The 25,359-nt window shown below is 43.1% G+C and overlaps 1 protein-coding gene across 2 annotated transcripts in view; it reads left to right on the top strand.

The window, feature by feature from the left end:
• Nucleotides 1-6,328: 6,328 nt before the first annotated feature.
• LOC147108583 (pleckstrin homology domain-containing family G member 4B-like) overlaps nt 6,329-25,359 on the top strand; it is a 204,408-nt gene continuing 185,377 nt past the window's right edge. For both annotated transcript variants that reach the window (XM_086005270.1, XM_086005271.1), the window contains exon 1: nt 6,329-6,596. In XM_086005270.1, the coding sequence (XP_085861396.1) occupies nt 6,594-6,596 (3 nt within the window). In that variant the 5' untranslated portion in view covers nt 6,329-6,593. The remainder of the gene's footprint in view (nt 6,597-25,359) is intronic.

The following is a 25,359-nucleotide window of genomic DNA, read 5'->3' on the forward strand; positions in this document are numbered from 1 at the left end:
TCCCACACATGAACCCCAGTGTACATTCTCACACATGAACCCTCTATGTACATTCTCACACATGTACCCCAGTGTACTTTCTCACACATGAACCTCAGTGTACAATCCCACACATGATCCCCAGTATCCAATCTCACACATGAACCCTAGTATACAATCCCACACATGAACCCCAGTGTACATTCTCACACATGAACCCCAGTGTATAATGTCACACATGAACCCCAGTGTACAATCCCACGCATGAACCCCATTTGTACATTCTCACATATGAACCCCCTATGTACATTCTCACACGTGAACCCCAGTATACAATCTCATAGATGAACCCCAGTGTACAATCCCACACATGAGCCCCAGTGTAATTTCTCACACATGAACCCCAGTGTACAATGCCACGCATGAACCCCAGTGTACAATGTCAGACACGAATCCCAGTATACAATCTCACACGTAAACACCAGTGTACAATCCCACACATGAAGCCCAGTGTACAATCCCACAGATGAAGCCCAGTGTACAATCTCACTCATGAACCCCAGTTTAAAATCTCACACATGAACCACAGTGCACAATCCCACACATGAACCCCAGTGTACAATCCCACACATGATCCCCAGTGTCCAATCTCACACATGAACCCTGGTATACAATCCCACACATGAATCGCAGTGTATATTCACACAAATTAACCCCAGTGTATAATGTCAGACATGAAACGCAGTGTACAATCCCACACATGAACCCCACTGTACAATCTCACACATGAACCCCAGTGTACAATCCCACACCTGAACCCCAGTGTACAATCCCACACCTGAACCCCAGTGCACAATCCCACACATGAACCCCAGTGTACAATCCCACACATGAACCCCAATGTACATTCTCACACATGAACCCCTGTGTACAATCCCACACATGAACCCCAGTGTACAATCCCACACATGAACCCAGTATACAATCCCACACATGAACCCCAGTGTACAATCCCACACAGGAACCCCAGTGTACAATCCCACACAGGAACCCCAGTGTACAATCTCACACATGAACCCCAGTGTACAATCTCACACATGAACCCCAGTGTACAATCTCACACATGAACCCCAGTGTACAATCTCACACATGACCCCCAGTGTACAATCTCATACATGAACCCAGTGTACAATCTCATACATGAACCCCAGTGTACAAACCCACACATGAACCCCAGTGTACAATCTCACACATGAACCCCAGTGTACAATCTTACACATGAACCCCAGTATACAATCCCACACATGAACCCCAGTGTACAATCTCACACATGAACCCCAGTGTACAATTCCACACATGAACCCCAGTGTACAATCTCACACATGAACCGCAGTATACAATCTCACACATGAACCCCAGTGTACAATCTCACACATGAACCCCAGTATACAATCTCACACATGAACCCCAGTATACAGTCTCACACATGAACCCCAGTGTACAATCTCACACATGAACCCCAGTTTACAATCTCACACATGAACCCCAGTGTACAATCTCACACATGAACCCCGGTATTCATTCTCACACATGAACCCCAGTGTACAATCTCACACATGAACCCAAGTGTACAATCTCACACATGAACCCCAGTGTACAATCTCACACATGAACCCCAGTGTACAATCTCACACATGAACCCCAGTATACATTCTCACACATGAACCCCAGTGTACAATCTCACACATGAACCCCGGTATTCATTCTCACACATGAACCCCAGTGTACAATCTCACACATGAACCCAAGTGTACAATCTCACACATGAACCCCAGTGTACAATCTCATACATGAACCCCAGTGTACAATCTCACACATGAACCCCAGTATACATTCTCACACATGAACCCCAGTGTACAATCTCACACATGAACCCCAGTATACATTCTCACACATGAACCCCAGTGTACAATCTCACACATGAACCCCAGTGTACATTCTCACACATGAACCCCAGTGTACAATCTCACACATGAACCCCAGTTTACATTCTCACACATGAACCCCCAAATACAACCCCACACATGAACCCCAGTGTTCATTCTCACACAAGAACCCAGTGCAGAATCCCTCACATGAACCCCAGTGTACAATCTCACACATGAAGCTCCATTCCAAATGCATGAATTTAATAAACAATCTACCCTAGTTAGTTTCCCCAAGACTCTGCTGCCTGCTGGACTATTGGAATAAATTAGATTTTAGCAGTGCATGAAAAGCTATTCACCTGACAGTAGAGTATGTCCAGGAATACAGGCTCCATTTGGGCACACTGATTGTCATGTGTACGTCACATCAGTTCTGTGCTGGGAGAGCTAAGTTATAAGAGGTACATGCTCTGAACAAAGTTGAATAGGTCATCGATATTAATGGTTAGCAAAGCATATGGGACCTTGGGCTTCATAAATAGAGGTATTGAGTACAATAGTAGAGAAGTTATGCTGAACCTTTATAAAGCGCTGGTTAGACCACAACTGGAGTATTATGTCCAGTTCTGGTCACCACACTTTAGGAAGGATGTGAAGGCCCTTGAGAGGGTGCAGAGGAGATTTACCAGAATGGTTCAGAGGGTGGGGGATCTTAGCTACAAAGACAGGTTGGAGAAGCTGGATTTGTTTTCATTAGAGCAAAGGAGGTTGAGTGGTGATTTGATAGAGGTGTACAAGATTATGACTGGTTTGTATAAGCTAGATGGGGAAAGGCTGTTCCCACTAGTTGATGGTACAAGGGCTAGGGGACACAGATTTAAGGTTTTGGGCAAGAGATACAGGGGGGATGTGAGGAAAAACTTTTTTACGCAGCGAGTGGTGAGGACCTGGAACTCGCTGCCAACGGAAGTGGTGGAAGTGGAGACACTCAATGTTTTCAAGGGGTGACTGGATAGGCACTTGAGGGAAATAAACTTGCAGGGCTACGGGGATAGAGCGGGGGAATGGGACTGACTGGATAGTTCTACAGAGAGTCGGCATGGACTTGATGGGCTGAATGGCCCCCTTCTGTGCCGTTATGACTCTATGGGCTGGATTTTGTCAGCCCTGAGGAGGCGGGAATGGAGGCGGGACTGCCGGTAAAGTTGCAGAATTTGGGGGCGGGAAGCCGTCCTGCCCCGGGTCCCGACTCCTCGAGGTGGGAAAGGGATTAAAGCCTATTAACTGCCTGTTAACAGGCAGAAAATAGGATTATCCCCATTTTTTGCTCCGAAGGGCGGTCTTCCCAACCTCGGGGCACCCCACCAGGGTGTGGGAGACGAGAAGGAGTTCTGCAGGGGTCGGAGGGTTCTGAAAGTGCGATGTAGAGGTGCATGATGGGTGCAAGTGTGGAGTGGTAAGTATGTAAGGTGAGTGTTAAGTGTTATAAAATGTTCACTTACCTTTGTTTTTGCCTACAGCCTTCAGCTGCTGTGAAGCCAGAGAATGACATCTCCATTGTAGATTTCACAGACTGGCTGTTGGATCCTCCGAACCAACAGCCAGGTGATTTCTGCAATGTTAAAAGGTTTGATGAGTCCTGAACACAAGGCCTCATCAAACTACACAAAATGTCAGTGTTTTAAACCTTCACAGCACTGTCAAACGATGACATTTCTTCTTTCAAAAGTTCTTAACAGATGACACGTCATACGCTGACGTGCTCTGTCAGTGACTTCCCCCTAATTGGCCTGCTGAGCCCGCTGGGTCAATCAGGGGAAAATCCCGCTGGTTGTCCAGAAGCTGATGGAGGTGGGATTGAGAGCCGGCAAGTAGCAGTCCCGCCTCCTAAAGCTTCTCATTGAGAAAATCCAGCCCTAAGACTCTATGATATCAACAATTTATGAAAGTTCTAGGAAACTTGCATTTTTTAGGCCAACACGCCAACCCATATTGCTTAGCCAAGCGCATAGAAATTTCTGCATCTGACCGGAGAGGGTAGATTAGACTCAGAGTAAAAGTAATGACAAAGCTTCACAATTAAAGACAGACGTCTGGCAAAGAATTTATGGAAAATATATCACCACATTCTAGAGCCACATGCAAACACTGAAGGCAATTAACAAATTAAATACGAAACAGTCAAACTAGCACGGAGGTTTCCAAGATGCCTATTTGTTGACTGAGTAATCTAATGGATACAAGTGGAATTTGCATTTGTCAATACTGTTCACATGTCTCAGCTAGTTTATAAAATATTCAACAGCTAATAAACTTGTCACTTTATCTACTGAGTGAGGTCTTACTTAGAAATTTTCTGGGCAAAAGAATTGATGTGGTAAGTGTCGGCTGCTGTTCGTTATCATGAATACAGAAATTCAATCTTCTGAATTTGACTCATCTTTTACATAGCTTACTAATCCATTGACTAACTCTGCCATTTTAAAGACCATTTGTGGAATTAACTGGCCCTGTGCCATCACATTCCAAAGTTGAAACATTTATGGATAAATTTTCTTCGACACTGTGCCTGAAGAGCACTGTGACTATAGTCCATTAGCTGTGGTTGGAAAGTGCAGTTTTACAAGTTCGTTGAGAACATAGAATCATAGAATGATACAGCACAGGAGGAGGCCATTCTGCCCATTGTGTCCATGCCAACTCTCTGATAGACCTACTAATTAGTCCCTCTCACCTGCGTTTTTCCCATAGCCCTGGAAATTTTCCTTTTTAAGGATTTATCCAATTCCCGTTTGAAAGTTACTATTGAATGTGCTTCCATTGCCCTTTCAGGCAGTGCATTCCAGACCATAACAACTCGCTGACTAAAAAAAAAGTCTCTTCATCTCCCCCTTGGCTTTTTTATGAATTACTTTAAATCTGTGCCCTCTGGTTACCGACCCTCCTGTTATTTGAATATGATTGTAGTATACCCACCTACATATGGGTAGGTATATTGTACATCAATCGTCAATATCTGGAATAAAATCCAAATAAGGAAAATACGGTGGGATGTGGCGGAGTGCAGCCCCGACCCATTTCCTGCCTGTCCACTCCAGTGTTGCTGAAAGTTTGGCGATGGAGGAGCAAAAACTCCTAGCCTTGTCATTTAGGAGCCACACAAGAAGAATGATACCCTTGGGTGAGATACCAGGTGGCTGCTGCAGCCCATTGAACTGTCCTCCAGCGAGGAGGGGAGAAAATTCAAAAAACGGAGAGATTAAAAAAAAGGGTCAGTCAACATGTTCAAAAGATAATTAACATTTGAAACAGATAAATATAGTAAGTAGGCTTGGTGTGTCTGAATATTGTGTCACGCAAGCCAAAAATTCAGAGTTACAAAGAGCCTATAAATACTTATAATGCTGATTTTCAGAATTGAGAGCGACGAAACCGGGTTTAGATAAAGCACAACATGATAACGCCATTACCAAGCACTGCTGAGCATCAGTGTCGCACTCGTCTTCAGGACATGTAAAACTGGCACAGATCATGTTGCCAAGCTGCCTGCTCATTGATTCAGGGGCTGCTAGGGATAGCACAGAGGCACTGTCAGGCAGTGCAAAGTTGTTCCGTACCTCACATAAGTGCCACAAAGAGCCAGGAAGATGGCCAGTGGCCAATAAAACCCTTAAGAACAAATCCTTTTGAGGGTGCGCTTTAACAGTTTCATGAATGTATCACAGAAGAGGGAGGCCGTTCCCGTGTCAGGAAGTCCTGGCACGGAGGGCAGGAGGCGGGGTTACTCGGTGAGTGCATGGAAAGAGGAGTGCTGGACTGTACAGTGCCACAGTGAGCCACAGTAGCTCAGATAGAGCTGCAGGTTCAGGCAGTGCTAAACTTAGTGCTGGATGTTCCAGAATTAACTTGGGCTTTATACAGCTGTGGGGCAGAAAATAAAAGCCAGCCATGTTATATGAAAGGGGCTTTGTATTTGGACAAGCTGTAAACCTATTTACAATGTGTGGAAGAGAGAATTTAACACATTTTTTCTGGCTCTGTGTGCACTATAAAGCTGTCTGAAAGAAGCACGGGTTTTCAATGACAAGTGCAAATATTTGCTGCAAGATTAATGTATCCTGTGAATGTAGTGGCAAAAATGGACTTGTGCTTAATAAAGAGTGAGGTAACATTAATTTACTTGAGCAGGAGAACGTTCATGGAACCCTTGCCATTTTGAAACCTTTAAAGAATTATGAATTCTCAAACCATAACTGGTACTTCAACTCGAGCTGAAACGTTCGACTGAAAGTATTTTTTTTTGAACTGGTTCAGAGGCTCCAAGCTTTTTTTTGGAATTTCTGAAGACAGGATTTATTTTCCCAGACCTCCTCCACTCCCTCCCCTTTTTATCAGCCTACTTGTCCACTGAAGGAGTCACATTCATGCATTGCTTCTCCCACTGCTAATCGCTTCTCTGAGTTCAACAGAGCTCTGAATTCATCGGGTCATGCCGCATTCTCCGAGCTTGCTGCTCTGGGGAGACCTTGCAGTGTGTGCAGCTGAATGCAGAACTTTGATCATTATGAGTGGGGAGTGCTGACCCTTAGCACGGGCTTGTTCTACTGAATGCAGACGGTGTAGGCGGATCATACATCCTAAAGCGATGCAGTTGTTCAATGGGATGTCGGCTATACTCTGAGGAAGATGGTAAAGTTCTTTTTTTTTCATGTTTTGAAATGCTCACTTAGAAAAGTTTATAGCTGCATATGTAGCAGGATATGTAACACTTAAAACTACCGAGGACTGCAGTAACATTTCCAAACCTAAAAACAAACTCGGACAAGATTGCAAGAAGAAGTATTAACCCATTAAGAAATATTCTTTGGAACATTATTCAAGATTAGAAAAGTACAGGAAAGAATGTTCTGGGTATTATGTGTAAGAAAAGTCTTTACTGAGCTTTTCATTGACTGCAGATATTTTGTATTGTATTTTTTGTCTGGTAATGTTAGGCTAAAATTCTTATCTTTGCTAAGTTTTGAAAAAAACTGGATATAAGTAAAAAGTGGTGACTACTTCTGACAGACTTTTTGTGTGAATAATGTTGGCAATATTTAAGCATTAAGATTAATAGAGAGTTAATTTCACTTCAGTATTTGGCTTATTATCTAGGCACTAAATTCGAATTGATTAATTCATCTTTGGGGATGGCTTCTACGTCGAGGATACGGCACACATGCGCAAATCAAAACTGGTGATTCACATGTAAATTTACTCTCAGTGGCCTGCAGTGTTGTTTTATCATCGGACTCGATTTCAACCTCCCCCAAAAGGGCTGGAAAGGGTCGGATGAGGGGGTAAAATCTTGAAAATCAAAATCCCGTCTCCAATTCGCTGCGTTCCTGGCCTCCATAATGTTAATGGTAGCGATTCAGGCCCTCAACGAGACTCTCGCTAAAAGCAGGCGGGGGCCTACTTAAGATGCAAAAGTTGTAGTGGCAATGACGTCATCGCTGCCACACTGTATTATTAACGTCAAGCCAGGGGGAGTCCCGCATTGTCTATAGCCTGGCAGCAGAACCATGGCAAGAGGAGCCGATTAGCCAGAAGAGGCCAAGGGAAGTTTTAAAAATGACCTTCTCTTTCAACTCTTTGTGGGCCAGAAGGAGCAGGAGTACTTCCCCCAGGCCCCTCAAGGAGCCTTTGGGCCTCCCCAGCCCCGGCCTCCCTCCATCGCTTGCGAATCCCGCACCATCCCCGATCACGACGGAAACCTCCCATTCCTCAGCGATCGCTGGTGCACGATCACCCTTGAACCTCTCCTCCCACTAACTACCAGAGACTATTCCCACGAGTCCCTGGTTGTAGCCTTCAGCTGCCCAGTTCCCGCTCCAGCCCGCCGGCCAGGAAGTGGTTCATGGCTGGGTGTTGGACAGGACTCTGGGAACTTTTATGTAAATGAGGCCAAGCCGTTAAGATCAGTATGGCTTCCATGGACTCTCCAGGTGCAGCTCTCTCTATTGGGCTCACGTGCACTGTTCCCGCCAGCCTCGTAAAAATCAAGGCCATAACATTTACTTACAGGTTCAGATCATAATCACTGAGTAAAAGAAAAATATTTCCATCACAGACATTTCCAGGTATTATCTTTCCTCATTTAAAATTCTGGCTCACTCACTCCTTCATAATTCAGTGTCACTGGTGAAATATTTATACTTATGAAGTGAAAGTGGCCCCACCAGCAGGAAATATCACCATTGTGGTGTAATATCCAATGTGGTTACTTGAAAGTATCAATACTTGAAAGAAGGTGTATTTCAGTCAATGTTCTCGAACAGTTTTGCTCCTCAGAAATGAGTATCCATACTAAGCTGAACCTAAAAAAGTATATATTTTTGAACTAAAGAGTTGAAAATGAGAATTGTCAATACAACAGGACATTGAGAGTAACGTTACATGTGCCAACTACAAGGGCATGGTAGTGTAGTGGTTACATTGCTGGATTAATAATCCAGAGAATTTCAGTCCAAATCTCACCATGGCAGTTTGAGAACTTGAATGCTGTTTTAAAACTATGGAAATTTTAAAAAACCCCAGTAAAATTGACTATAAAGCTGTCGGATTGTCAGTAATGAACTTTAAGTCTAGCCTATATGTGACGCCAGTCCCTCACCAATGTGAATGACTCTGATTTGGCCGAGTAAACCACTCAGTGCTACAAAAAAGAATTCCACATGGACTGCAGGGGTTCAAGTGGGCATTCCTGGCAAGACCGCATTTATTGCTCATTCCTAGTTGCAACTCTCAGGGCATTCTCAGGGCAACTAGAAATGAGCAATAAATGTGGCCTTGCCAGGAACGCCCACTTTTTAAGAATTAAAAAAAAATTAAAAGTGCTGTAATTTCTCTGGTATTAAACAACAACTTGCTCTTGCACTTTATGATCTTAACCATAAAAAAAATCAAAAAGTGCTTTACATGGATGTGTGGACAATGGACGTTCAACTGAAAAGCAGGAGTTAGGAGGGCTGACATAATGTTTGGTGGAAGAGGTGGGTTTTAAGAAGGGCCTTAAAGGAGGAGAGGGATGTGTTGAGGCAAAGGGAATTCCAGAGGTTGGCTGGAGTCACAGCCACTAATAGTGCAATGATGGGAGAGGGAATACCCAAGAGGCTGGAGGCAGAGGAATGGAGAGCTCCAGGTGGATTGTAGGGCTGGAGGAGGTTACAGATATATGGATAAATGAGGCGACGGAGGCGTTAAAAGCCGAAAACAAGAATTTGAGGTATTGAGGAACGAGGCACCAATGCAGGCCACTGAGGAAGGAGGTGATAGGCATGCAGGACTTGATATGGGATAGGATACCAGTAGCAGAGTTCTGGACCACTTGTAGTTTATGGAGAATTGAGGAGCAAGCAAGGAGAGCATTGGAGTAATTGGGTCTGGAGCATGAATTAAGGTTCAGTGGCAAATTGGCTGAGGTAGGAGTGGAAGTGGGTGATGTTACAGAGGTGAAGATATTCGGTCTTTGTGATGGAGAAGATATGGAGTTGGAAACTCAGATCGGAGTCAACAGTAGGGTGAGGTTTTGAATTGTCTGGTTCAACCTGAGACATTGGCTGGCAAGGAGGGTGGATTCACTGGCAAGTGAGTAGAGTTGGTGACAAAGGGTGGGGAGACAATGGCTTCAGTCTTCCATAGCTGGAAGAAGTTAAGACTCTTCCAGAACTGGATGTCAGACAAACAGTCTCAAGCAGAGAGGAGGTGGTGGCGTTGAGGGAGTGGTGGAGAGGTAGAGCTGGATGTCATTGGTCAGTGATTGTGAAATGTTGCTGTCTTGCTGGTGCTTGTTAACTATCCTCAATTACTCAGAAGTGACTTTAATTGAAAAAAATATAAACTTGGAACTACAGTAGTTTTGGTTATAGGGCAGATCTTAAAGAAGTGGATAACTCTGGAGTATTATAGACATTTACCACTAGACCATCTCCCTCAGTAAACATCCATTTGTTGAATTACTGAAAGGATTGGATGTACTGGAATAATGTAACGTTAGGGACGGGGGTTCTTTCTAGGTACACCATGGTACAGCTTTAGGATTGGTGTTTGCAGTCTCTTTAAAGATCAGTCACTAATTTTCTGGGGGTTTTCATGCATTGTTTGTCATGTTTTAGCAAATATGCAGCAAATATTAAAAAACAAGATATCCCGTGCCTACAATCAGTCTCTTAAGATACTGCGGGCATTGACAGTGCTGTAGGAATGATGAGCTGTAATGAAACCTCCCTCCCAGACATGTCCCGTATCAGTCCAGCTGATCTTCAGACAACAGGTGTGTGGGGGAGTTCCCAGACAGGATACTGAGCCATGCAGGGCAAGGATTTCCTAGGTTGAATTCTTTATCTATGATTGTTGTGTATGTAATATGTGTGCTACTTTGAACCTATGGACAGGACTGCACTACTTGTTGGGCGTAGTGATACGCAGTACCACTCCTGGCCATAGGGGTATAAATAGTACTGTGGGTACTGATCCCCCTCAGTTCCCGCCTGTGGGCATGAAGTAAAGACCTATGTATAGTCCCTACCTCCAACCAGTAAAGACCTGTTTGAGTTATACGTTTAAGTCTTTGTGTTAATTGTTCAATACAATACACATACTTAACACTGGCGACGAGTCAGGTTCTTACCCTGCGGCAGTTGAAGAGAGGTTTCAAACATCACCACCCCACTAGAAGCGACAGGCTTTAGGACTCTGAAGCCTCCATCAGCGACTGAGCACTGGAGTGCAGCAAACATCCTGACAGCTTCCAGCGACTGACAGAAGTCTTTCTGCAGTTTCCTTGTTCAACCTAGGTGGTGGGGTAAGCCGTGCAGTGTTGGCTGCAAAGACAGGGCTGGGGAAGTTGGAGAAGATAAGGGCGATCGCAATCCCTGATAAGAGCCGCGGTGAAACGCGCGAGCGGGTAAGCCAGAGGCCGGGAGCCGCTTCAAGTGCGAGGCGCAGCGCGGGCCAGCGATCGGGACCAAAGATAAGGGCCGCACTCGGAGGCTGAAGGGAGACGGCGTCGGGGGACGGGTGAAGACCGCCAAGCGTGGGAAAACCGCCATTTTGTGGGCGGAGGATGACGGCAAGAGCGGGAAGCCGCCATCTTTGATAACAAGTAAACAAAATAAAATCTGAGAAATTGCAAATCTACAATGCCTAAACACGGGAATATTAGCACCTTTGATAGTGACCTCGAAGATTGGGCCATATATGTTGAAAGAGTAAAAAATTATTGTAAGGCCAATAAAATTCATGACCAAGATAAAGCTGTAACATTATTAAATTTAATGGGTGCGAAGACATACGGGCAATTGAAACACCTGTTATCACCAGATGAACCGGCGGATAAGACGTTCGATGAGATTGTTACTGTCCTGAAAGATCATCTAAACCCCACGCCGCTGATGCTAGCGGAACGATTTAAATTTTACGACAGAAGGCAGCTACAGCATGAAAGCAATGCTGATTATTTGCTGGAATTGCGTAAATTAGCGAAATATTGCCAGTTTGGAACGGGACTGACAGAGGCACTTCGAGACAAATTTGTGTGTGGTTTATTTAAACAGGATACACAAAAGCGACTGCTCGAGGAGAATGAGCTGACGCTTGAGAAGGCGGTCACTATGGCAGCAGCACACAAAGCCGCAGCGAGAGGCACGGCAGTAATGCAGCTACGGTCACTGGAGCTCAGTGCACACAAATTGGGTGTGAGTTCTGGCAAATGTTATCGTTGTGGAAAGACAACGCATGATCAGAACCAGTGTTGGTTTAAAAACCAAGAATGTAGAACTTGTGGTAGGCTTGGACATATAGCTAGAGTATGCAGGTCAGGGAAGAAGACCAGCAACAAGAAGTCACCGCAAGGAAAATACGCAAAGGTACACAAGGTGACCGAACAGGAGTCCGATTCAGACGCTAGCAGTCATGAACTGGCTAGCTTAAGAGTACTCAACGCTGGTAAGGGTGCAGACCTCCAGACAATTTGGGTCACTCTTCAGATAGAAGGAGTCCAAGTAAAACTGGAATTGGACACTGGATCGGCATTGACGGTCATAAATAAGAAAGATTACGGAAAGTTATTCCAACATATTCCCCTACAGGATACGGGGATTATATTGAAAACATACACGGGGCAAAGAGTGTACCCCATCGGGAAAATAGAGGTTGCAGTGGTCCACAAGGGCGAAGACAGTCAAATAATGGACTTATATGTGATATCTGAAGGAGGTTCTCCACTACTAGGACGGGAGTGGATTAGGAAAATGAATATGGACTGGCATTTCCTACAAACAATAACGAGTGAGAACTCGGTGAAGATAGTCGGCCCAGACTCTGGAACGGATGATGGTAAGCCCAACTCAGGTGCAAAAGACAAAGTTTCAGCACAGAATTCCACTGAGCAACAACAACATAGTTTAACTGTGGATTCTGAGTCTGGCAAGTCTACTGATGTGCCCATTTCTGAGGGACACCGGGCTCGAACTCAACTCCATTTCAAACTACAACAGCAATTAGAACAAATGCTTCGCCGTTGTGAGCAAGAGTTGAATGCAACGAAAGAGTTCTTTGATATAGAGTTGGAGAATCTGGAAAGACAACAGAAGCAGCTGATGGAGAAAATGGAGCAGGAGCACACAAAACGTCTGATGTCAGAGGAGTTAACGGTCAGCCAACTCCTGCATATGCTGAAGGACAGGACTCTGAAATGGGAAAAACTTGAACACGAACTTCAATATTCAAAGGAAAGGGGTTCGGAGCTCTCAAAGGTTATTGGAAGAGCTGAGGTGGCAACACAGACTGAGATGACTGCAACAGAGCAGCCCTTGGATGCCAAAAGTACGCTGACTCACGTCAACGTAGAACAACAGACCGCTGAAACAGCTGCTCCGGTAGAGGGATTGAATAGTCCGATCAATCAATCTCCAAAAGAAGTTGAAGTAGTAAAATCTCAAATGAGGTCATTAGTAAACGACTTGCTGAAAGCCCAGAAAAAGCTGGATGAAGAGGTACGCATGAAGAAGTCTCTTCAGGAAAGATGTCTGGACTTGGAACAAAAGCTGGCTAACGCCCAGCTGGGTATGGAGGAAATAGAAGACCCTCTCGCTGGCCTAGATCAGGACGACACCGAATATTACTACGTCCTGTCCTGCCCAACTTGTAACTTCGACTCCACCACAGAGATTGAATCTGTGAACTGTTTTCCGCAGAGACTGAATCTGTGATCTGTTTTGACATGAAGTTATCTATGTATCTATGTTATTCTGTTATGTAAACCTGAAGTTATATATGTATATATGTTATTACGTTATGTTAAATGGGGAGATGACTGTAAAGCTAGGAAGGGAGGAATGTTGTGTATGTAATATGTGTGCTACTTTGAACCTATGGACAGGACTGCACTACTTGTTGGGCGTAGTGATACGCAGTACCACTCCTGGCCATAGGGGTATAAATAGTACTGTGGGTACTGATCCCCCTCAGTTCCCGCCTGTGGGCATGAAGTAAAGACCTATGTATAGTCCCTACCTCCAACCAGTAAAGACCTGTTTGAGTTATACGTTTAAGTCTTTGTGTTAATTGTTCAATACAATACACATACTTAACAATGATATCTTGATAATGTGCCACATAATAGGCTTGCCGGCAAAGTTGAAGCCCATGGAATAAGAAGGACAGTGGCAGCATGGATACAAAATTGGCTAAGTGACAAGAAGCAGAGAGTAGCGGTGAACGGTTGTTTTTCAAACTGGAGGAAGGTACACAGTGGTGTTCCCCAGGGGCCAGTACTAGGACCACTGCTTTTCTTGATATATATTAATGACTTGGACTTGGGTGTACAAGGCACAATTTAAAAATTTGCAGATGACTCAAAACTTGGGAGTATAGTGAAGAGTGAGGAGGATAGTGATAGACTTCAAGAGGACATAGACAGGCTGGTGAAATGGGCGGACACGTGGCAGATGAAATTTAACGCAGAAAAGTGTGAAGTGATACATTTTGGTAGGAATGAAGGACAAAAATCTGCAGGGCTACAGGGAAAGGGCGGGGGAGTGGGACTAGCCGAAGTGCTCTTGCAGAGAGCCGGCATGGACTCGACAGGCCGAATGGCCTCCTTCTGTGCTGTAATCATTCTATGATGCTATGATGATAGCAAAATACTGCGGATGCTGGAAATCCGAAATAACAACAGAAAACACTGGAAAAACTCAGCAGGCCAGGCAACATCCGTGGAGAGAGAAACAGAGTTAACGTTTCAGGTCGAAGACCTTTCGTCAGAACTGGAAAAAAACAGGAAAGGGGATAGATTTTAAAGCAAGTAGGGGCTGGGAAAAGGTTCTGTCATCCCCTCCCCCTTTTCCCAGGATGTTGCCTGGCCTGCTGAGTTTTTCCAGCGTTTTCTGTTTTTATGATTCTATGATCTCAGAGGACCCTTCAACTTGTCTCAGCATCAGTAATAAGGAGAAAAAGAGTTAGGATTGCTCTATTTTTGCTTTTAATATATGTAAACCTCCATTGAATCAACAGAAACTCTCACATTGATGCTGAACGTGAATTCCAATCCCACCATGGTAGTTGGAGAATTTGAATTTAGTTTTAAAAATCTGTAAAAGTGACCATGAAGCTATCGGATTGTCTTAAAAACCCAACTGTTTCTTTTAGGGAAAGAAACCTGCCATCCTTACTTGGTCTGACCTATATTTGCTTCCAGTCCCACACCAACGTGGTTGTCTCTTAACTGCCTTCTGAAGTGGTCTAGCGAGTCATTCAGTCGAATGAAACCGCTACAAAAAATACCACACGGTTCAAGAAAGCAGATTCCCAATGTTTTGTTAACTCTTTAACTGTGATCATGAGCATTATGTAATGTTGTAAATTCATGCTGATCTGCTTCTGAAATGAGGTGTAAAGCAGTAAGAAATACTTAGTTTACTTCATAATAACCTGCACTACTCATAGAATGCAGTGTGAAGCAACAAGGGACATTTTACTAAGTTAAAGGCACTATATTAATGCAAGTTTTTGTTGTTGCATTATCTCTAAGTGTAGTTATCAGCTTCTGTGACTATATTTATTTGCCTCACCATTATTGGTTCACTGCACTTAAATGCCCATCTATATTGTCCCTTTTTTAAGATTTGGTATAAGGTTTGATTTAATAAACTTATTAGATACTGAATAATGGGCCAAATTCATTGGACCTACAAGTCAACAATCTGTAGGGTCTTGCTTTGTTCTGTCAGTAAAAGTCCATGTCATTGCTTCCTGTTTTCTTCCACCTCATATATCTGCATTATCTCTTCTTAATCAGTCTTGTGCATTTACATAATTAGTCCTCACTTTATTTTATTCATTCTCGTGATATGGGCATCACTGGCAAGGCCGCCTTTATTGCCCATACCTAGTTTCCCTTGAGAAACTAGTGATGGTTCTTCTTCTTGAACCATTGGTGTCCGTGCGGTGAAGGTATCCCACAATACTGATAGGTAGCGATTTCCAGGATGCTGCTTCTTTTCTCTCTCCAGTGCCAGTTTGCATAATTGAATCTCATGCTGGTACTTACACTCCTTCTCCAGCCTGCAATGCTCCTTTCCTTTTACATTTTTGGAAAATGTTCTGAACAAATGGTATTGGCTGTCCACTGCTGTTGGCCAAGCCATTTCTAATTCTTCTTGTGCCTGTAGTATTGCCATTTCATCAGGCAGTTAAATTATTATTTTGTTTACCGTCCCATTAATTTGGAAGCGGTATTTATTCCACCAACTGCCCCCAATTACTGATAGTTTCTGTAAGTAGGTGTGCTGCTTATGATCTAAAGTGTTGGGTTATTTTGCTTCATGTTCGAGCAGAGCACAAAAACCTGGGGATTTACAATAATCCAGTTTATGGTACTGCTATTGGATTAAGTGCAGTCTCACAACGCATTCCCACACTCACTTCAAATCGGTACTAATACTATACACTAGCTGAGGGTTCCTTAGATTAAAAGAATTAATCATTCAAATTTATTTATAAACTCAGGTATAGTTTTAAAATGCAGAAAATGTGACTAATGCTAAAATAGAGACATAAATGATTTATAACATACAGTTCACGAGAGCCCTCACCAGTTAGCATTGTCTCTTGGAATAAAGTACGAAGTACTCACATGGTAAATGGTAACAGTCCAAAAAGGAGACCTACGCATGGAGGCAGAGGGTGTGGCTGAGGTACTAAACAAGTACTTTGCACCTGTCTTCACCAAGGAAGAGGATGCTACCATAGACATAGTGAAGGAGGAGGTGGTGGAGATACTTGATAGGATAAAAATTGATAAAGAGGAGGTATTAGAAATGCTGGCTGTACTTAAAGTAGATAAATCACCAGGAGCAGATGGGATGCAACCTAGGATGCTGAGGGAATTGAGGGAGGAAATCGTGGAGGTACTGGCCATAATATTCCAATCCTCCTTAGATACGGGGGTGGTGCCAGAGGACTGGAGAATGTTACACCATTGTTCAAAAAAGGGTGTAAAGATAAACCCAGCAACTACAGGCCAGTCAGTTTAACCTCGGTAGTTGGGGAAGCTTTTAGAAACAGTAATCAGGGACAAAATTAACAGTCACTTGGACAAGTGTGGATTAATTAATGAAAGCCAGCACAAATTTGTTAAAGGCAAATCATGTTTAACTAACTTGATTGAGTTCTTTGATGAGGTAACAGAGAGGGTTGATGAGAGTAATGCATTTGACGTAGTGTACATGGATTTCCAACAGGTGTTCGACAAAGTGCCACATAATAGGCTTGCCAGCAAAGTTGAAGCCCATGGAATAAAAGGGACAGTGGTAGCATGGATACAGAATTGGCTAAGTGATAGGAAACAGAGAGTAGTGGTGAATGGTTGTTTTTCAGACTGGTGGAAGGTATACAGTGGTGTTCCCCAGGGTTGATTCTAGGACCACTGCTTTTCTTGATATATATTAATGATTTGGATGTGGGTGTACAGGGCACAATTTCAAAATTTGCAGATGACACAAAACTTGGAAGTATAGTGAACAGTGAGGAGGAGCGTGATAGACTTCAGGAAGACATAGACAAGCTGGTGAAATGGGCGGACATGTGGCAGATGAAATTTAATGCAAAAAAGTGTGAAGTGATACATTTTGGTAGAAAGAATGAGGAGAGGACATATAAACTAAATGGTACAATCCTGAAGGGGGTGCATGAACAGAGAGACCTCGGGGGATGTTTACCCAAATCATTGAAGGTGGCAGGGCAGGTTGAGAAAGCAGTTAAAAAGGCTTACAGGATCCTGGGCTTCATAAATAGAGGTATAGAGTACAAAAGTGTGGAAAGTATGATGAACTTGTATAAAACACTGGTTCGACTCCAACTGGAGTACTGTGTCCAATTCTGTGCACCACACTTTAGGAAGGATGTGAAGGCCTTAGAGAGGGTGCAAAAAAGATTTAGAACAATGATTCCAGGAATGAGGGACTTCAGTTATGTTGATAGACTGGAGAAGCTGAGGTTGTTCTCCTTGGAGCAGAGAAGATTGAGACGAGATTTGATAGAGTTGTTCAAAATCATGAGGGGTCTTGTCAGAGTAGATAGAGAGAAATTGTTCCCATTGGCAGAAGGGTCAAGAACTAGAGGACACAGATTTAAGGTGATTGGCAAAAGAACCAAAGGCGACATAAGAAAAAACTTTTTTACGCAGCGAGTGGTTAGGATCTGGAATGCACTGCCTGAAAGGATGGTGGAGGCAGACTCAATCACGGCTTTCAAAAGGGAATTGGGTAAGTACATGAAGGAAAAAAATTGCAGGGCTACGGGGAAAGGGCAGGGGAGTGGGACAAACTGAAGTGCTCTTGCAGAGAGCCGGCATGGGCTCGACGGGCCGAATGGCTGCCTTCCATGCTGTAACCATTCTATGATTCTATGATTCCAAACTCCTCATGCCCCTTGGTAACTGAACATTGTCTTCAGCTGTATCCCTGTGATAGGGAGGTTCAACTGTAATATGTAAGTTAAACACAAGAATAAGGAAGTCTTACTACAATTGTACAGGGCTTTGGTGAGACCTGGAGTACCCCACACAGTTTTGGCGTCCTTATCTAAGGAAGGACATACTTGCCTTAGAGACGGTGCAACAAAGGTTCATTAGATTGCTCCCTGGGATGACAGGGTTGCCCCATGAGGAGAGATTGAATAGATTGGGCCTATACTCTCTGGAGTTTAGAAGAATGAAAGGTGATCTCATTGAAACATAAGATTCTGAGGAGGATTGACAGGGTAGATGCTGAGAGGTTGTTTTCCCTGGCTGGAGAGTCTAGAACTAGGGGGCATAGTCTCAGGATAAGGGGTCGGCCATTTAAGACTGAGATGAGGAGGAATTTCTTCACTCAGAGGGCTATGAATCTTTGGAATTCTGTACCCCAGAGGGCTGTGGATGCTGAGTCGTTGAACATATTCGAGGCTGAGATTGATAGATTTTTGGACACTAGGGAAATCAAGGGATTTGGAGATCGGGCGGGAAAGTGGAGTTGAGGTTGACGATCAGCCATGACCTTATTGAATGGTGCATTAGGCTCGAAGGGCTGTATGGCCGACTCCTGCTCCGAATTCTTATGTTCACTCATGGAGCAGTTTCTTCTGAACAGCTTTCAGTAAGAAGCAAAGAGCAGGAGATACAGGAGGCTTTTACCCACCCAGTTTTATTTTGAAGTAAGGAATACAAATGAATGTGAAAGATATTACTAAACCACCATAAATGGAATAACACTGAACATTTCGGAGAATGTATAGCCACTTGACTGAATTGCAGTTACTCAGTTTTAAAACACAATCATAATGAAATCATGTTTGAGTCTGATGTTACACGATGGTGGCATTCGTATCAACAATTCTTGATTTTGAATTGATTGGAAGGTGCCAATCAACAAAGCCTAATATTTTAACATGGGTATTAAACCATTTATATTAAAGAGATTAACAGCTACGCTAAAATAGCAAACAGGGGAATGTCATACAAGTGTGTTTGCTAATTTTGGCAGCATTCATTTCTGTGCTTTAGTTTCCCCAAGAGTAAAAATTCACTAAATTCCTTTGAAATTAAAGGGAAAAAAAACCTTTCACCATTGTAACACTTGTTTGGAAGAATACTGATGTTTTTAATATACAGTAATAGGAATGCTGTGTCATTGCTAATGTCTCAGGTTTGGACAGTGGCTGTGATATTGAGTTGCTAACCTGAGATGTACGTTTAAGGCCAATACTCTGGCAAATCTGGGTAATTGTTCTTATAAACTTCTGAGGTCAATTAGAGGGTCGTTGTAACTGCTTGTAAATTTCAGGCTGGGGTGGGGAATGACTGGCTTTTTTTTCTTGTTGGCAAATTGTTTTGCATCTAACAAAGTGCAATATCCGAAATATCGCACAAGCACTGTAAGTGCAAGACTTTTACAAAGAGCGGTAGGATAAAAATAAAACGGCACAAAAAATTCACAATTTGTGACAAGCACTTATTTTTATTGTAATTGTTCTTCAGTTTAAGTATGTTGACATATGTTACTTTCGTAGTGTGCAGTGTACAATCTTGTTGCAATGTGTGAGTTTTACTGAGTGTCTCGGGTTGTTGGAAACCTGGAGCTTGATTCTGGTGAGTGCCAGTGATGTTAATGGCCCTGAAATTAGATCGGGGGCTTGCCGCGCGTGCAAGCCCCCGATGTGCACTCACCCTGCGCGCCGACATCTGAAGCCCGGGCCTGCTCGCATTTCCTGTCACTGGCCCGGTTCAGCTGTCGGCGCACTGTGCTTACCTGATCCAGCGGCGTAGTTAGTGCGATGTGCCGGCTGGGATCAGGTGAGCACTGTGCAGCCAATCAGGGGAGGGGAAACTCATTCATGAGTTTGACAGCAAGAGCTGTCAAACTCATGAAAAGTATGGGCTGCCAAAACACTACTTTAACTTTAAATAAAATTTTAAAAAACATCCCACTGATTATAATAACTATAAATAAGTTTTTTAAAAATGTTTTAAACAATTAATCAATTTTTTGAAAAAAATAAATTAAAAAAAAATAGGGTCTAAAACTAAACTTACCATCCTGTAAATTCTTTAAAAATAACAAACCTGTGGAAAAAAAATTTCTACATTGTACTAAAAGCCCACTTACCTGAAAAACTAAATACTTATGTCTTGTTTTTCCACGCGTAAAGACCGGAGGCCTTTACACGCGCGCAACTTTGAAAAAAAAGGAATTTTACTGCGCACGCGCTGCCTGTGCAGTCGCGCGCGTTCTGCCTCTGAACCCCTTCGTTCAGAGGGCAGGAAATGCCGGTTTTCCCCGCATGCGCTGTGCATGCTGAAAACCGGCATTTCCTCCGGCCAGACACGTGAGCACCCCGACCGTACTCACGCGTTGGGACAGGAATTACTGGCCCAATATGTACTACTGTGCTTGCCACTGTGCTAGTGCCAGATGGGGGTTTTGGTTGTAGTACCAGGAGTTACCCTATTTTGTGTGGGTGGAATATGTTTCAGATGCTTAATATGTAAGCTGGTGTCATAGTGACTTACCAACCAGCCAGTTGCAGTAGCCAGAACTGCTGAATTCAAGGAGTTTTCCTTGTTCAACTTAATCCGCTGCAAGCTTTTCTTTGAATGGGCTATTTTCAATAATGCCTTAATATGAATTGACTGAGTAGGTGGGAGTCCTTCTGCTGCCACCTGCGTTGATGTGTTTGATCCTGTTGAGGTTGAAAGTAGAGGGAAAGCCCAGGAACAAATGTGCGAGATCATGCTTGTTGATAATTTTGGTCCACCATCTCCAGTTTAAAAAAACAATTGTGGAGTTCAGGGTTAATTTACTATCCACACCTGCTGTTTCCTTAGTGCACAGCTCACTATATTTGTAATAGGAACACATTTCGCTCAGTGCAGATGAATCGCTTCTGCAATATGACTGCTGCTGCTCCTGTTATTGTACAAATCACTTAACTCATATTGCTGTTTGCCTTCTACAGTAGTCAGATCCCATTTTAAAACTGTGCAAACAGTAATTATTTCCCAGGGTCTCGTACCCTCCACAATGACTGGCACAGCTCTGTACAGGCCAATGGGAGCATCCTAGTCTGAATGGGGAGGAGGTGAGATTTCAGCTTCTCAGGCTGCTAATAAAAACAAAACAATCTCCAATCCACCTCCACAGTGAGCCATTTGACATTTATTCTGCAGGAGATGGCAGTGTCAGTGATGCCGCCTGACACCACTTCTTTCAGTGATGCATGCTGTCTTCAGAGGCTAAACTTGTGCCTTGTACATCACTGGTTTGTCACCAACTTGATGGATTCAGCCCCAGCAACACTCAAGAAGCTCACAGCATCTAGGGCAGAAGAGTTTGCTTGATTAAACTGGCATTAAAATCATCATGACCCCCCTTTCATTATCAACGCACTCTGGCTGTAGTATGTATTATCTACACGATGCACTGCAGCAACTCGCCAAGGTTACTTCCCTGCCCTGAGACCTGTACCATCGACAAGGACAAAAACAGAATCACGGCCAAGTTGACATCCAAGTCGCACACCATCCTGACTTGGACATATATTGCTGTACCTTAATTATCATTGGGTCACTATCATGGAATTCCCTACCTACCATCATTGGGGCAGTACCATCACCTAAAGGACGGCCATGGTTCAAGGAGAAGGCTCACCACCACCTTCTCATGGCAGCTAATGATGTGCAATAAATATGGTCTTGCCAGTATTGCCCACATCTCTAGAATAAGGGGTTTATGGAAGAACTCTAACTATTGTTGTATTTTAATTTTGAAGTGTCTTTTACTTGATTGTTTTCTGTTCACCTTGTTAGCTACCCTTGCTTCACTCCAGTCTACAACTCCACTGTTCTAAAATGCAACTAGGTAGTAAACAAAAGATACTTTTTAGAATTTGTTACTACTGGGTAGAATGTGTTTAAAGAAAATCAATCCTCCAAGCTGTGAAGATCGGTAATTTAGTTGATGTTGGCAGCACAATTAACTCAACATACTGACAGTAAAACATATTGGGAGGGAAAGAACTGCCCATGACATCCAGCAGCCCATATAGCTTAGCACAAGAAAGACAGTGCAGTTGGCCTGCCATTCATTTTAAGATGACCAGGCACCTGAACAAAGCAAGAAGGTGCAGGAAGCGGAGAAAATAATTTCCATTAAAACAAATATAAAGCATAGTTAAGACCTCATTTGAGCAATGTGGTCCCATTTTGGTCAGACATGGACGTTGGAAAAGGGATCAATGGCAAGAAGGACCAGGTCTTAAATTAGTGTGGATATAAGGAAGCCAAGTACATTTTCATTAGAAGAAAGTTTTTGAGGAAAATACGATCTGAGTTTCTAACATGAATGGAATTGGGGAAAACGATGTAGAGGAATTACCTGTTCTGACCAAAAGCTTTTAAGCTAAGGAACTTTCAAATGAAATATAATCTCAGGAATAATTTCTCCTTATGTTGGACTGGTTACTTAAGTCCACATTCAGTGGTTTAAATGAAGTCTCCTCCACATGTTGAAGTATTCAAAGAATAGCCAGATAGACTCCAGAAGCAACAGAAGAATTAAGAATACAGGCTCAGCACCAAGGAAGGACATGAAATGGTCTGAATACATCTTATACAAGGACCAAAATGACTAGATGGCCTGGATTTACTAAATGGCCTTTCTCAGTCCCATCTTTTCATGTTCTCCTGTAAAACAATTGGGGAGGACTGGAGTACCTCTTTAAGAAAAGGTACACTGGGCTAGTCTAGAACAGTTCCAAGTATACACAAATCAAACTTATCTGTAATCTGAGACAAACTCAGTAATCTAACAACTTTTTAACATTCTGGGCCCTGCTTACAGTTCAGCTATAAGCATTTGTTTCAAATTATCTTAAAGTTTTGGTTGAATAACGTGGAGACATTAATCTTGATTTTCTCTGACCATTTCATGTGCACATTTCTTGTACCAGTTCTATATTACCTCCTTCCTTTTGTATTCTACAGGGGGGCAATTTTCAACTTTGGCAAGGGGCAGAAAACTAACGGCAGCAGATCGGCCACTTGTTACACACTCTGCCCAATTTTCCTTTTCATTGACTTCATAACGGGTGGCCGATCTGCTACCGTTGAGCTCATCCAAACCTCTGCTGCCCGTATCCTAACTCACACCAAGTCACGTTGACACATCGCCTCTGTGCTCGCTGACATACATTGGCTCCTGGCCCGGCAAAGCCTCGATTTAAAAATTCTCATCCTTGTTTTCAAATCTCTCCATGGCCTCGCCCCTCCCTATCTTTCTAACCTCCTCGAGCCCCACAACCCTCTAAGAGCTCTGCATTCCTCCAATTCTGGCCTCTTGCGCATCCCAGATTTTCATCGCTCTACCATTGCCGGCCGTGCGTTCATCTGCCTTGGTCCTAAGCTCTGGAATTCCCCCCTTACACCTCTCCACCTCTCTATCTCTCTCTCCTCCTTTAAGACGCTCCTTAAAACCTACTTCTTTGACCAAACTTTTGATCACCTGTCCTAAAATCTCCTTATGTGGCTCGGTGTCAAATTTTGTTTGATAACGCTCCTGTGAGGCGCCTTGGGACATTTTACTATGTTAAAGGTGCTATATAAATGCAAGTTGTTGCAACAGCTGAAAGAGGAAGTTTCCCCCATTGTTTTTCTTTAGTATTCAGCACGCTCACAACAATTTTACTGTTTCCATACTTGGCACGTTTTAACTTACAGATATGTAGAGACATACATCCAGGAAAATGATTAACAGTATAGATGAAAAATGAGGAAACATGAGCAGTAGGCAGGAAAAGCTTTCTCATGATCTCGGAGCAGTAACCTAACCTGAAAGTAGTGAGTGTTCAGGGAATGGCTGATAAGCACTGATAAGGCTGTTGACTGACTGACACTGTAGCAACTGGATTATGGATTTTTCTCATTGGAATCACACTTTATCCTGAGAACTGAGTGAGTTTGTGTACATTTCACAGTTGGCCCCTTGAGTAAATGCTTGTTTGAAGTATTGCACTGCCCTGTCTTGCCCTCAGCTCCTTCTCTGAGTCCATGACCCCATTCTGAGACTTGTGTGCTGGGAGCTGATTTATTCATCTCTCTCCACCTCATGAAAACACTGGACAGTCAAAATGGTTTTGTATAAATAATTATCAAGAAAATCATGGTAGCATTTTTGAATCAGTGTTTCTGTTCACTGAGGTGTCTTTGAAAAGGCTCAATTCCTGGAAAACCCAAGTTGGATGCCAGGAAAAGTTTGTGCTGCAACAGAGCATCTACTGTAGTGTGAATTTTCCATCGTAGATTTAGTTTTGGTTCTATTTTTTAAAATAAAATTAAAATACTTTTTGTGTTGTGCACCACAGAGGACTGAGACAATGACAGTGCTCCATGGGCTAATAGGATGTGAACTTCAACGGTCAGTACAGAAAGAAACAATTAGTGTTTATTTAGCACCTTTTCACATCGTCTGGATGTCTCACAAAGTGCTTCACAATCAATGACTTACTTTTGAAGTGCAGTCACTGTTATTAAGTAGGGAAACATGGCAGCCAATTTCCCCACAAGATCCCACAAGCAGGAAATGAGATAAATGATCAGTTAATTTATTTTTGGTGGTGTTGGTTCAGGACAGAAATGTCCAGTAGACCTGGAGGACTCCTTTTTCTTTTTTGAATAATGCTGTAAGATCTTTTCTATCTACCTGAACCACCAGAACAGCCAGGTTCAATGTCTTATTTGAAAAATGGCTCTCCCAGCAATGAAGCCCCTCAGCATTGCACTGAAGTGTCAACTGGGTTTTGCTTTGAAGTAGGGCTTGAACTCTAAATATTACATTTCCAATCTCAATGTAATTGCATTTTCTCTGTATAGCGGTGTAACATCTTACACTATTGTAACATGATTCCAATCTAACCATTTGATCTGATCCCTCCTCACAGCTTACAAAATACTGGCCTTGTTCCAGGAGACAATGGATATATATATAGATATATATCTTGAAATTGGTGATTAACCTAACAAATGGACAGCAAGGAATGCTTCCTCAAAAAATATTGTGACACCGGCTGTAATTTTGTTTTGGGGAAAAGCACAATGTTTGGCTTAAGGAGCTGAGTGAATTTTGGTCCTTCAGGTACATTGGGTTTCCGACACTTCCAGCTGATCAGGACAAACAGCACATAAAAGATTACTGCACAAGATAAGAGCTCACGGAATTGGGGGTAATATATTGGCATGGATAGAGAATTGGCTAACTAACAGAAAACAGAAATTCCTCATCTGATCTTACTGAATGGTGGAGCAGGCTCGAGGGGCCAAGTGGCCTATTTCTGCTCCTATTTCTTATGTTCTTATGTTCTTAGCACTAGAACAGCATTG

Source organism: Somniosus microcephalus, chromosome 13, assembly GCF_052327205.1.
Source record: "Somniosus microcephalus isolate GS21.2 chromosome 13, FLI_Smic_1.0, whole genome shotgun sequence".
NCBI classification, from domain to species: Eukaryota; Metazoa; Chordata; class Chondrichthyes; order Squaliformes; family Somniosidae; genus Somniosus; species Somniosus microcephalus.